At 44.0% G+C, this 15,024-nt stretch overlaps 1 protein-coding gene across 1 annotated transcript in view; it reads left to right on the top strand.

The window, feature by feature from the left end:
* Positions 1–15,024, top strand: part of LOC142905343 (uncharacterized) — a 134,863-nt gene that overhangs the window by 32,872 nt on the left and 86,967 nt on the right. The window contains exons 11-12 of the mRNA XM_076063547.1: positions 5,969–6,055; positions 7,905–8,008. Coding sequence (XP_075919662.1) covers positions 5,969–6,055; positions 7,905–8,008 — 191 coding nt within the window. The remainder of the gene's footprint in view (positions 1–5,968; positions 6,056–7,904; positions 8,009–15,024) is intronic.

Genomic DNA, 15,024 nt, shown 5'->3' with positions numbered 1-15,024 from the left:
TTAGACACTCACTTACTTAGACACTCACTTAGACACTCACTTAGACACTCACTTAGACACTCACTTAGACACTTAGACACTCACTTAGACACTCACTTAGACACTCACTTAGACACTCACTTAGACACTTAGACACTCACTTAGACACTCACTTAGACACTTAGACACTCACTTAGACACTCAGACACTCACTCACTTAGACACTCACTCAGATACTTAGACACTCACTTAGACACTCACTTAGACACTCACTTAGACACTTAGACACTCACTTAGACACTCACTTAGACACTCACTTAGACACTCACTTAGACACTCACTCACTTAGACACTCACTTATACACTCACTTAGACACTCACTTAGACACTCACTCACTTAGACACTCACTTAGACACTTAGACACTCACTTAGACACTCAGACACTCACTCAGACACTCACTCACTCAGACACTCACTTACTTAGACACTCACTTAGACACTCACTTAGACACTCGCTTAGACACTCACTTAGACACTCACTCACTTAGACACTCACTTAGACACTCACTCACTTAGACATTCACTTAGACACTCACTTAGACACTCACTCACTTAGACATTCACTTAGACACTCACTTAGACACTCACTCACTTAGACACTCACTTAGACACTCACTCACTTAGACACTCACTCACTTAGACACTCACTCACTTAGACACTCACTTAGACACTCACTCACTTCGACACTCACTCACTTAGACACTCACTTAGACACTTAGACACTCACTCAGACACTCACTTAGACACTCACTTAGACACTCACTTAGACACTCACTTAGACACTCACTCACTTAGACACTCACTTAGACACTCACTCACTTAGACACTCACTTAGACACTCACTCACTTAGACACTCACTCACTTAGACACTCACTTAGACACTCACTCACTTAGACACTCACTCACTTAGACACTCACTTAGACACTTAGACACTCACTTAGACACTCACTTAGACACTCACTTAGACACTCACTTACTTAGACACTCACGTAGACACTCACGTAGACACTCACTTAGACACTCACTTAGACACACACTTAGACACTCACTTAGACACTCACTTACTTAGACACTCACTTAGACACTCACTTAGACACTCACTTAGACACTCACTCAGACACTCACTTAGACACTTAGACACTCACTTAGACACTCACTTAGACACTCACTTGGACACTCACTTAGACACTTAGACACTCACTTAGACACTCACTTAGACACTTAGACACTCACTTAGACACTCACTTAGACACTCACTTAGACACTTAGACACTCACTTAGACACTCACTTAGAAACTCACTTAGACACTTAGACACTCACTTAGACACTCACTTAGACACTCACTTAGACACTCACTCACTTAGACACTCACTTAGACACTCACTTAGCCACTCACTTAGACACTTAGACACTCACTCACTTAGACACTCACTTAGACACTCACTTAGACACTCACTCACTTAGACACTCACTCACTTAGACACTCACTCACTTAGACACTCACTTAGACACTCACTTAGACACTCACTCACTTAGACACTCACTTAGACACTCACTTAGACACTTAGACACTCACTTAGACACTCACTTAGACACTCACTCACTTAGACACTCACTTATACACTCACTTAGACACTCACTTAGACACTCACTCACTTAGACACTCACTTAGACACTCACTCACTTAGACACTCACTTAGACACTTAGACACTCACTCAGACACTCAGACACTCACTCAGACACTCACTCACTCAGACACTCACTTACTTAGACACTCACTTAGACACTCACTTAGACACTCGCTTAGACACTCACTTAGACACTCACTCACTTAGACACTCACTTAGACACTCACTCAGACACTCACTTAGACACTCACTTAGACACTCACTCACTTAGACATTCACTTAGACACTCACTTAGACACTCACTCACTTAGACACTCACTTAGACACTCACTCACTTAGACACTCACTTAGACACTCACTTACTTAGACACTCACTCACTTAGACACTCACTTAGACACTCACTCACTTCGACACTCACTCACTTAGACACTCACTTAGACACTTAGACACTCACTCAGACACTCACTCAGACACTCACTTAGACACTCACTTAGACACTCACTTAGACACTCACTCACTTAGACACTCACTTAGACACTCACTTAGACACTCACTCACTTAGACACTCACTCACTTAGACACTCACTTAGACACTCACTCACTTAGACACTCACTCACTTAGACACTCACTTAGACACTTAGACACTCACTTAGACACTCACTTAGACACTCACTTAGACACTCACTTAGACACTCACTTACTTAGACACTCACGTAGACACTCACTTAGACACTCACTTAGACACACACTTAGACACTCACTTAGACACTCACTTACTTAGACACTCACTTAGACACTCACTTAGACACTCACTTAGACACTCACTCAGACACTCACTTAGACACTTAGACACTCACTTAGACACTCACTTAGACACTCACTCTGACACTCACTTAGACACTTAGACACTCACTTAGACACTCACTTAGACACTTAGACACTCACTTAGACACTCACTTAGACACTTAGACACTCACTTAGACACTCACTCAGACACTCACTTAGACACTTAGACACTCACTTAGACACTCACTCAGACACTCACTTAGACACTCACTCAGACACTCACTTAGACACTCACTCAGACACTCACTTAAACACTTAGACACTCACTTAGACACTCACTTACTTAGACACTCACTTAGACACTCACTTAGACACTCACTTACTTAGACACTCACTTAGACACTCACTTAGACACTCACTTAGACACTTAGACACTCACTCAGACACTCACTCACTTAGACACTCACTCAGACACTCACTCACTCAGAGACTCACTCAGACACTCACTCACTTAGACACTCACTCAGACACTTAGACACTCACTTAGACACTCACTTAGACACTCACTCAGACACTCACTTAGACACTCACTCACTTAGACACTCACTTACTTAGACACTCACTTAGACACTCACTCACTTAGACACTCACTTAGACACTCACTCACTTAGACACTCACTTAGACACTCACTCACTTAGACACTCACTCACTTAGACACTCACTCACTTCGACACTCACTCACTTAGACACTCACTTAGACACTCACTTAGACACTCACTTAGACACTCACTCAGACACTCACTCACTTAGACACTCACTCACTTCGACACTCACTCACTTAGACACTCACTTAGACACTTACTTGGACAATCACTTAGACACTCACTTAGACACTCACCTAGACACTCACTTAGACACTCACTCACTTAGACACTCATTTAGACACTCACTTAGACACTCACTCACTTAGACACTCACTCACTTAGACACTCACTCACTTAGACACTCACTTAGACACTCACTTAGACACTCACTCACTTAGACACTCACTTAGACACTCACTTATGGTGATTGTGGTGATGATGTTGTTGTGATGATGTTGTGATGATGTGGTGATGTTATTGTTGTGATGTTGTTGTGGTGTTGTTGGTGTTGTTGTTGTGTTGATGTTGTTGTTGTGTTGTTGATGATGTGGTGTTGTTGTTGTGATGTTGTTGTTGTGATGTTGTTGATGTTGTTGTTGATGTTGTTGTTGTTGATGTTGTTGTTGATGTTGTTGAAGTTGTTGATGATGTTGATGATGTTGATGTTGTTGTTGATGATGATGTTGTTGATGATGTTGATGATGTTGTTGTTGATGATGTTGTTGATGATGTTGATGATGTTGTTGTTGATGATGTTGATGATGATGTTGGTGTTGTTGTTGTGTTGATGTTGTTGTTGTTGTGTTGTTGTGATGTTGTTGTGGTGTTATTGTGGTGTTGTTGGTGTTGTTGTGGTGTTGTTGTTGGTGTTGGTGTTGTGTTGATGTTGTTGGTGTTGTGTTGTTGATGATGTGGTGTTGTTGTTGTGATGTTGTGATGTTGTTGTGGTGTTGTTGTTGATGTTGTTGTTGTTGATGTTGTTGTTGATGTTGTTGTTGTTGATGTTCTTGATGATGATGTTGTTGTTGATGTTGTTGATGTTGTTGATGATGTTGATGTTGTTGTTGATGTTGATGTTGTTGTTGATGGTGTTGTTGATGTTGATGATGTTGATGATGTTGATGTTGTTGTTGATGATGTTGATGATGTTGTTGTTGATGTTGTTGATGTTGTTGTTGATGATGTTGTTGTTGATGATGTTGATGATGATGTTGGTGTTGTTGTTGTGTTGATGTTGTTGTTGTGTTGTTGATGATGTGTTGTTGTGATGTTGTTGTGGTGTTATTGTGGTGTTGTTGGTGTTGTTGTGGTGTTGATGTTGATGTTGTTGGTGTTGTGTTGTTGATGATGTGGTGTTGTTGTTGTGATGTTGTGATGTTGTTGTGGTGTTGTTGTTGATGTTGTTGTTGATGATGTTGATGATGTTGTTGATGATGTTGTTGTTGATGTTGTTGTTGATGTTGTTGTTGATGTTGTTGTTGATGATGTTGTTGATGTTGTTGTTGATGTTGATGATGTTGTTGATGTTGATGATGTTGTTGATGTTATTATTGTTGATGTTGTTGTTGATGTTATTATTATTGATGTTGTTGTTGATGATATTATTATTGATGTTGTTGATGTTATTATTGATGTTGTTGTTGATGTTATTATTATTATTCTGATGATGTTATTATTGATGTTGTTGTTGATGTTATTATTATTGATGTTGATGATGTTATTATTATTATTGTGATGTTATTATTATTGATGTTGTTGATGTTATTATTGTTGATGTTGTTGATGTTATTATTATTGATGTTGATGATGTTATTATTATTATTGTGATGTTATTATTATTGATGTTGTTGATGTTATTATTATTGATGTTGTTGATGTTATTATTATTATTGTGATGATGTTATTATTATTGATGTTGTTGTTGATGTTATTATTATTGATGTTGTTGATGTTATTATTATTGATGTTGTTGATGTTATTATTATTATTGTGATGATGTTATTATTATTGATGTTGTTGTTGATGTTATTATTATTGATGTTGTTGATGTTATTATTATTGATGTTGTTGATGTTATTATTATTATTGTGATGGTGTTATTATTATTGATGTTGTTGTTGATGTTATTATTATTGATGTTGTTGATGTTATTATTATTGATGTTGTTGATGTTATTATTATTGATGTTGTTGATGTTATTATTATTATTGTGATGATGTTATTATTATTGATGTTGTTGTTGATGTTATTATTATTATTGTGATGATGTTATTATTGATGTTGTTGATGTTATTATTATTGATGTTGTTGTTGATGTTATTATTATTATTGATGTTGTTGTTGTTATTATTATTGATGTTGTTGATGTTATTATTATTATTGTGATGATGTTATTATTATTGATGTTGTTGTTGATGTTATTATTATTGATGTTGTTGATGTTATTATTATTGATGTTGTTGTTGATGTTATTATTATTATTGTGATGATGTTATTATTGATGTTGTTGATGTTATTATTATTGATGTTGTTGTTGATGTTATTATTATTGATGTTGTTGTTATTATTATTGTGATGATGTTATTATTGATGTTGTTGTTGATGTTATTATTATTGATGTTGTTGATGATGTTATTATTGTTGATGTTGTTGATGATGTTATTATTATTGATGTTGTTGATGATGTTATTATTATTGTTGATGTTGTTCATGTTATTATTATTGATGTTGTTGATGATGTTATTATTATTGTTGATGTTTTTCATGTTATTATTATTGTTGTTGATGTTGTTGTGGTTGTTGTTGATGTTGATGTTGTTGTTGATGTTGTTGTTGATGATGTTGTTGTTGTTGACGTTGCAGGTGACTTCACTCCGTCTGTACAGGAGGACGAAGGCCGTGCAGCCATCCTGGCCGGCATCGAGAGATTTGTCCGCAGGGAATACGACAGTGAGACACTCTTACTTAGACACTCTTACTTAGACACTCTTACTTAGACACAGTGAGACACTCTTACTTAGACACTCTTAGATAGACACTCTTACTTAGACACAGTGAGGCACTCTTACTTAGACACTCTTACTTAGACACTCTTACTTAGACACAGTGAGACACTCTTACTTAGACACTCTTACTTAGACACTCTTACTTAGACACAGTGAGACACTCTTACTTAGACACTCTTAGATAGACACTCTTACTTAGACACAGTGAGACACTCTTACTTAGACACTCTTACTTAGACACTCACTTACTTAGACACAGTGAGACACTCTTACTTAGACAATCTTACTTAGACACTCTTACTTAGACACAGTGAGACACTCTTACTTAGACACTCTTAGATAGACACTCTTACTTAGACACAGTGAGACACTCTTACTTAGACACTCTTACTTAGACACTCTTACTTAGACACAGTGAGACACTCTTACTTAGACACTCTTACTTAGACACTCTTACTTAGACACAGTGAGACACTCTTACTTAGACACTCTTAGATAGACACTCTTACTTAGACACAGTGAGACACTCTTACTTAGACACTCTTACTTAGACACTCACTTACTTAGACACAGTGAGACACTCTTACTTAGACACTCTTACTTAGACACTCTTACTTAGACACAGTGAGACACTCTTACTTAGACACTCTTAGATAGACACTCTTACTTAGACACAGTGAGACACTCTTACTTAGACACTCTTACTTAGACACTCTTACTTAGACACAGTGAGACACTCTTACTTAGACACTCTCACTTAGACACTCTTACTTAGACACAGTGAGACACTCTTACTTAGACACTCTTAGATAGACACTCTTACTTAGACACACCCACTTAGACACTCACTCACTTAGACACACTCACTCACTTAGACACTCTTACTTAGACACACTCACTTAGACACTCACTCACTTAGACACAGTGAGACACTCTTACTTAGACACTCTTACTTAGACACTCTTACTTAGACACAGTGAGACACTCTTACTTAGACACTCTTACTTAGACACTCTTACTTAGACACAGTGAGACACTCCTACTTAGACACTCTTACTTTGACACTCTTACTTTGACACTCTTACTTTGACACTCTTACTTAGACACTCACACTTAGACACACTCACTTAGACACTCTTACTTAGATAGACACTCACACAGTGAGACACACTCTCACTTAGGCACTCTCACACTTAGACACTCTCACACTTAGACACTCACTTAGATAGACACTCACACAGTGAGACACTCTCACATCTTGATAGACACTCTTACTTAGACACACTCATTTAGACACACAGTGAGACACTCTCACTTAGACACACTCACTCACTTAGATAGACACTCTTACTGTCTCTCTCTCCCCCCGTGTCTCTCTCCCCGTGTCTCTCTCACCCCATGTCTCTCTCTCCCCGTGTCTCTCTGTCCCCGTGTCTCTCTCTCTCCCCGTGTCTCTCTCTCTCCCCGTGTCTCTCTGTCCCCGTGTCTCTCTCTCTCCCCGTGTCTCTCTCCCCGTGTCTCTCTCTCTCCTCGTGTCTCTCTCCCCGTGTCTCTCTCCCCGTGTCTCTCTCTCCCCGTGTCTCTCTCTCCCCGTGTCTCTCTCTCTCCCCGTGTCTCTCTCCCCGTGTCTCTCTCTCCCCGTGTCTCCCCGTGTCTCTCTCTCCCCGTGTCTCCCCGTGTCTCTCTCCCCGTGTCTCTCTCTCTCCCCGTGTCTCTCTCCCCGTGTCTCTCTCCCCGTGTCTCTCTCTCCCCTTGTCTCTCTCTCTCCCCGTGTCTCTCTCCCCGTGTCTCAGGACGTGCACGTCTCTGTCTCTTTGGCTCATCCCGTAATGGGTTCGGCTTCCAGGAGAGTGACCTGGACATCTGCATGACTCTAGAAGGTCACGACACTGCCGAGGTGAGACACACAGTCACAGACACACACAGACACACACAGAGACACACAGAGACACAGAGAGACTCACAGAGACTCACAGAGACACAGAGAGACTCACAGAGACTCACAGACACACACAGAGACTCACAGACACACTCAGAGACACACAGACACACACAGACACACACAGAGATACAGAGAGACTCACAGAGACTCACAGAGACACAGAGAGACTCACAGAGACTCACAGACACACACAGAGACTCACAGACACACTCAGAGACACACAGACACACACAGAGACACAGAGAGACTCACAGAGACTCACAGAGACACAGAGAGACTCACAGAGACTCACAGACACACACAGAGACTCACAGACACACTCAGAGACACACAGAGACACGCAGACACACACAGAGACACAGAGAGACTCACAGAGACTCACAGAGACACAGAGAGACTCACAGAGACTCACAGACACACACAGAGACTCACAGACACACTCAGAGACACACAGACACACACAGACACACACAGAGACACAGAGAGACTCACAGAGACTCACAGAGACACAGAGAGACTCACAGAGACTCACAGACACACACAGAGACTCACAGACACACTCAGAGACACACAGACACACACAGACACACACAGAGATACAGAGAGACTCACAGAGACTCACAGAGACACAGAGAGACTCACAGAGACTCACAGACACACACAGAGACTCACAGACACACTCAGAGACACACAGACACACACAGAGACACAGAGAGACTCACAGAGACTCACAGAGACACAGAGAGACTCACAGAGACTCACAGACACACACAGAGACTCACAGACACACTCAGAGACACACAGAGACACGCAGACACACACAGAGACACAGAGAGACTCACAGAGACTCACAGAGACACAGAGAGATTCACAGAGACTCACAGACACACACAGAGACTCACAGACACACTCAGAGACACACAGACACACACAGACACACACAGAGACACAGAGAGACTCACAGAGACTCACAGAGACACAGAGAGACTCACAGAGACTCACAGACACACACAGAGACTCACAGACACACACAGAGACACACAGAGACACAGAGAGACACACAGAGACACAGACACACACAGTGACACACACAGAGACACAGACACACACAGAGACACACAGAGACACAGACACACACAGTGACACACACAGAGACACAGACACACACAGAGACACAGACACACACACACAGACACACACACAGACACACACACAGACACAGACACTCACAGACACACAGAGACACACAGACACACACAGACACACACAGTGACACACACAGACACACACAGACACACACAGAGACACACAGACACACACAGACACACACAGAGACACACAGACACTCACAGACACACACAGAGACTCACAGACACACACAGACACACACAGACACACACAGAGACTCATAGACACACACAGAGACACACAGACACACACAGACACACAGAGACATACAGAGACACACAGAGACACACACAGACACACAGACACACACAGAGACACACAGACACACACAGAGACACACAGACAGAGACACACAGAGACACACAGACACATACAGAGACTCACAGAGACTCACAGAGACACACAGAGACACACAGACACACACAGAGACTCACAGAGACACACAGAGACACACAGACACACACAGAGACTCACAGAGACACAGACACACACAGTGACACACACAGAGACACAGACACACAGAGACACACAGAGACACAGACAAACACAGTGACACACACAGAGACACAGACACACACAGAGACACAGACACACACACACAGACACACACACAGACACAGACACTCACAGACACACAGAGACACACAGACACACACAGACACACACAGTGACACACACAGAGACACACACAGACACACACAGAGACACACAGACACACACAGACACACACAGACACACACAGAGACTCACAGAGACACACAGACACACACAGACACACACAGAGACACACAGACACTCACAGACACACACAGAGACTCACAGACACACACAGACACACACAGACACACACAGAGACTCATAGACACACACAGAGACACACAGACACACAGAGACATACAGAGACACACAGAGACACACAGAGACACACAGAGACACACAGAGACACACACAGACACAGAGACACACACAGAGACACACAGACACACACAGAGACACACAGACAGAGACACACAGAGACACACAGACACATACAGAGACTCACAGAGACACACAGAGACACACAGACACACAGACACACACAGAGACTCACAGACACACAGACACACACAGAGACACACAGACACACACAGAGACTCACAGACACACAGAGACACACAGAGACTCACAGAGACTCACAGACACACACAGACACACACAGACACACACAGAGACACACAGAGACTCACAGACACACACAGACACACAGAGACTCACAGACACGCACAGACACACAGAGACTCACAGAGACTCACAGAGACTCACAGACACACACAGACACACAGACACACACAGAGACACACACAGACACACACAGAGACACACAGACACACACAGACACACACAGAGACTCACAGACACACACAGAGACACACAGACACACACAGACACACAGAGACTCACAGAGACACACAGACACACAGACACACACAGAGACACACAGACACACACAGACACACACAGACACACCCAGAGACTCACAGACACACACAGACACTCATAGACACACACAGAGACTCACAGACACACACAGAGACTCACAGACACACACAGAGACTAACAGAGACTCACAGACACACACAGAGACTCACAGACACACACAGAGACACACACAGACACACACAGAGACACACAGAGACACACAGAGACACAGAGACTCACAGACACACACAGAGACAAACAGACACACACAGACACACACAGAGACTCACAGACACACACAGAGACACACAGACACACACAGACACACAGAGACTCACAGAGACACACAGAGACACACAGACACACACAGAGACACACAGACACACACAGACACACACAGAGACTCACAGACACACACAGAGACTCATAGACACACACAGAGACTCACAGACACACACAGAGACTCACAGACACACACAGAGACTAACAGAGACTCACAGACACACACAGAGACTCACAGACACACACAGAGACACACAGAGACACACAGACACACAGAGACTCACAGACACACACAGACACACACAGACACACACAGACACACAGACACACACAGACACACAGACACACACACAGACACACACAGAGACACAAACAGACACACACAGAGACTCACAGACACACACAGAGATTCACAGACACACACAGAGACACACAGAGACTCACAGAGACACAGACACACACAGAGACACACAGACACACACAGACACACACAGAGACACACAGACACACACAGAGACACAAACAGACACACACAGAGACTCACAGACACACACAGAGATTCACAGACACACACAGAGACACACAGAGACTCACAGAGACACAGACACACACAGAGACACACAGACACACACAGACACACACAGAGACACACAGACACACACAGAGACACACAGACACACACAGAGGCTCACAGACACACACAGACACACACAGACACACACAGAGACACACAGACACACACAGACACACAGATAGACACACAAACACACACAGAGAGACACACAGACACACACAGACACACAGAGACACACAGACATACACAGAGACTCACAGACACACACAGAGACTCACAGACACACACAGAGACTCACAGACACACAGAGACTCACAGACACACACAGACACACACAGAGACACACAGACACACACAGACACACACAGAGACACACAGACACACACAGAGACACACAGACACACACAGACACACACAGAGACACACAGACACACACAGAGACTCACAGACACACACAGACACACAGAGACACACAGTGACACACACAGAGACACAGACACACACAGACACACACACACACACAGAGACTCACAGACAAACACAGAGACACACAGACACACACAGAGACTCACAGACACACACAGAGACACTTAGAGACACACAGACACACACAGACACACACATAGACTCACAGACACACACAGAGACTCACAGACACACACAGAGACTCACAGACACACACAGACACACACAGAGACTCGTAAACACAAAAAGAGACTCATAGACACACACAGAGACTCACAGACACACACAGACTCACAGACACACACAGAGACTCACAGAGACTCACAGAGACACACAGAGACACACAGAGACACACAGACACACACAGAGACTCACAGACACACACAGAGACTCACGGACTCACACAGAGACTCACGGACACACACAGAGACTCATAGACACACACAGAGACTCACAGACACACACAGAGACACACAGACACACACATAGACTCACAGACACACACAGAGACACACAGACACACACACAGACACACACAGAGACTCACAGACACACACAGAGACTCACAGACACACACAGACACTCATAGACACACACAGAGACTCACAGACACACACAGAGACTCACAGACACACACAGAGACCCACAGACACACACAGAGACTCACAGACACACACAGAGACTCACAGACACACACAGAGACTCAGACACACACAGAGACTCACAGACACACACAGAGACTCATAGAGACACACAGAGACTCATAGACTCACACAGAGACTCATAAACATACACAGAGACTTATAGACACACATAAAGACACATAGACACACATAGAGACTCATAGACATACATAGAGACTCATAGAGACTCATAAACATACATAGAGACTCATGGAGATAGACAGTCTCTCCCCGTGTCTCTCTGTCTCTCTTTGTGTCTCCCTCTGTATCTCTGTGTGTCTCTTTGTGTCACTGTGTGTGTGTCACTGTGTGTGTGTCAGTGTGTGTGTGTCAGTGTGTGTGTCACTGTGTGTGTGTGTCACTGTGTGTGTCACTGTGTGTGTGTCACTGTGTGTGTGTGTCACTGTGTGTGTGTCACTGTGTGTGTGTGTCACTGTGTGTGTGTCACTGTGTGTGTCACTGTGTGTGGCACTGTGTGTGTGTGTGTCACTGTGTGTGTCACTGTGTGTGTCACTGTGTGTGTCACTGTGTGTGTGTCACTGTGTGTGTCACTGTGTGTGTGTCACTGTGTGTGTCACTGTGTGTGTGTCAGTGTGTGTGTGTCAGTGTGTGTGTGTCAGTGTGTGTGTCACTGTGTGTGTCACTGTGTGTGTGTGTGTCACTGTGTGTGTCACTGTGTGTGTGTGTCACTGTGTGTGTCACTGTGTGTGTCACTGTGTGTGTGTCACTGTGTGTGTGTGTCACTGTGTGTGTGTGTGTGTCACTGTGTGTGTGTGTCACTGTGTGTGTGTCACTGTGTGTGTGTCACTGTGTGTGTGGCACTGTGTGTGTGTGTCGTGTGTGTCACTGTGTGTGTCACTGTGTGTGTCGTGTGTGTCACTGTGTGTGTCACTGTGTGTGTCACTGTGTGTGTGTCACTGTGTGTGTCACTGTGTGTGTGTCACTGTGTGTGTCACTGTGTGTGTCACTGTGTGTGTCACTGTGTGTGTGTGTATCACTGTGTGTGTGTAACTGTGTGTGTGTCACTGTGTGTGTCACTGTGTGTGTGTGTCACTGTGTGTGTGTGTCACTGTGTGTGTGTGTCACTGTGTGTGTCACTGTGTGTGTCACTGTGTGTGACACTGTGTGTGTGACACTGTGTGTGTCACTGTGTGTGTCACTGTATGTGTCACTGTGTGTGTGTCACTGTGTGTGTGTGTCACTGTGTGTGTGTCACTGTGTGTGTGTCACTGTGTGTGTGTGTGTCACTGTGTGTTTGTCACTGTGTGTGTGTGTCACTGTGTGTTTGTCACTGTGTGTGTGTGTGTCACTGTGTGTGTGTGTCACTGTGTGTGTGTGTCACTGTGTGTGTGTGTCACTGTGTGTGTGTCACTGTGTGTGTCACTGTGTGTGTGTCACTGTGTGTGTGGGTGTCACTGTGTGTGTCACTGTGTGTGTCACTGTGTGTGTCACTGTGTGTGTGTGTCACTGTGTGTGTCACTGTGTGTGTGTCACTGTGTGTCACTGTGTGTGTGTCACTGTGTGTGTGTCACTGTGTGTGTGTGTCACTGTGTGTCACTGTGTGTGTGTCACTGTGTGTGTCACTGTGTGTGTGTCACTGTGTGTGTGTGTCACTGTGTGTGTCACTGTGTGTGTGTCACTGTGTGTCACTGTGTGTGTGTCACTGTGTGTGTGTCACTGTGTGTGTGTGTCACTGTGTGTCACTGTGTGTGTGTCACTGTGTGTGTCACTGTGTGTGTGTCACTGTGTGTGTCACTGTGTGTGTGTGTCACTGTGTGTGTCACTGTGTGTGTGTCACTGTGTGTGTGTGTCACTGTGTGTGTCACTGTGTGTGTGTGTCACTGTGTGTGTCTCTGTGTATGTGACGTCACTGTGTGTGTGTCACTGTGTGTGTGCGTGTGACGTCACTGTGTGTGTGACGTCACTGTGCGTGTGACGTCACTGTGTGTGTGTGACGCCACTGTGTGTGACGTCACTGTGTGTGACGTCACTGTGTGTATGTGACGTCACTGTATGTGACGTCACTGTGTGTGTGACGTCACTGTGTGTGTGTGACGTCACTGTGTGTGACGCCACTGTGTGTGACGTCACTGTGTGTGACGTCACTGTGTATGTAACGTCACTGTGTGTGTGTGACGTCACTGTGTGTGTTTGTGACGTCGCTGTGTGTGTGACGTCACTGTGTGTGTGACGTCACTGTGTGTGTAACGTCACTGTGTGTATGTGACGTCACTGTGTGTATGTGACGTCACTGTGTGTGTGACGTCACTGCGTGTGTGTGACGTCGCTGCGTGTGTGTGACGTCGCTGCGTGTGTGTGAC

This window comes from Petromyzon marinus, unplaced genomic scaffold, assembly GCF_048934315.1.
Source record: "Petromyzon marinus isolate PM22_M1 ecotype Great Lakes invasive population unplaced genomic scaffold, UKy_Petmar_22M1.pri1.0 PM_Scaffold_148, whole genome shotgun sequence".
NCBI lineage: Eukaryota > Metazoa > Chordata > Hyperoartia > Petromyzontiformes > Petromyzontidae > Petromyzon > Petromyzon marinus.
Note: the sequence above shows the minus strand (reverse complement) of the source record. Positions and strands in the feature narration are given on the sequence as shown.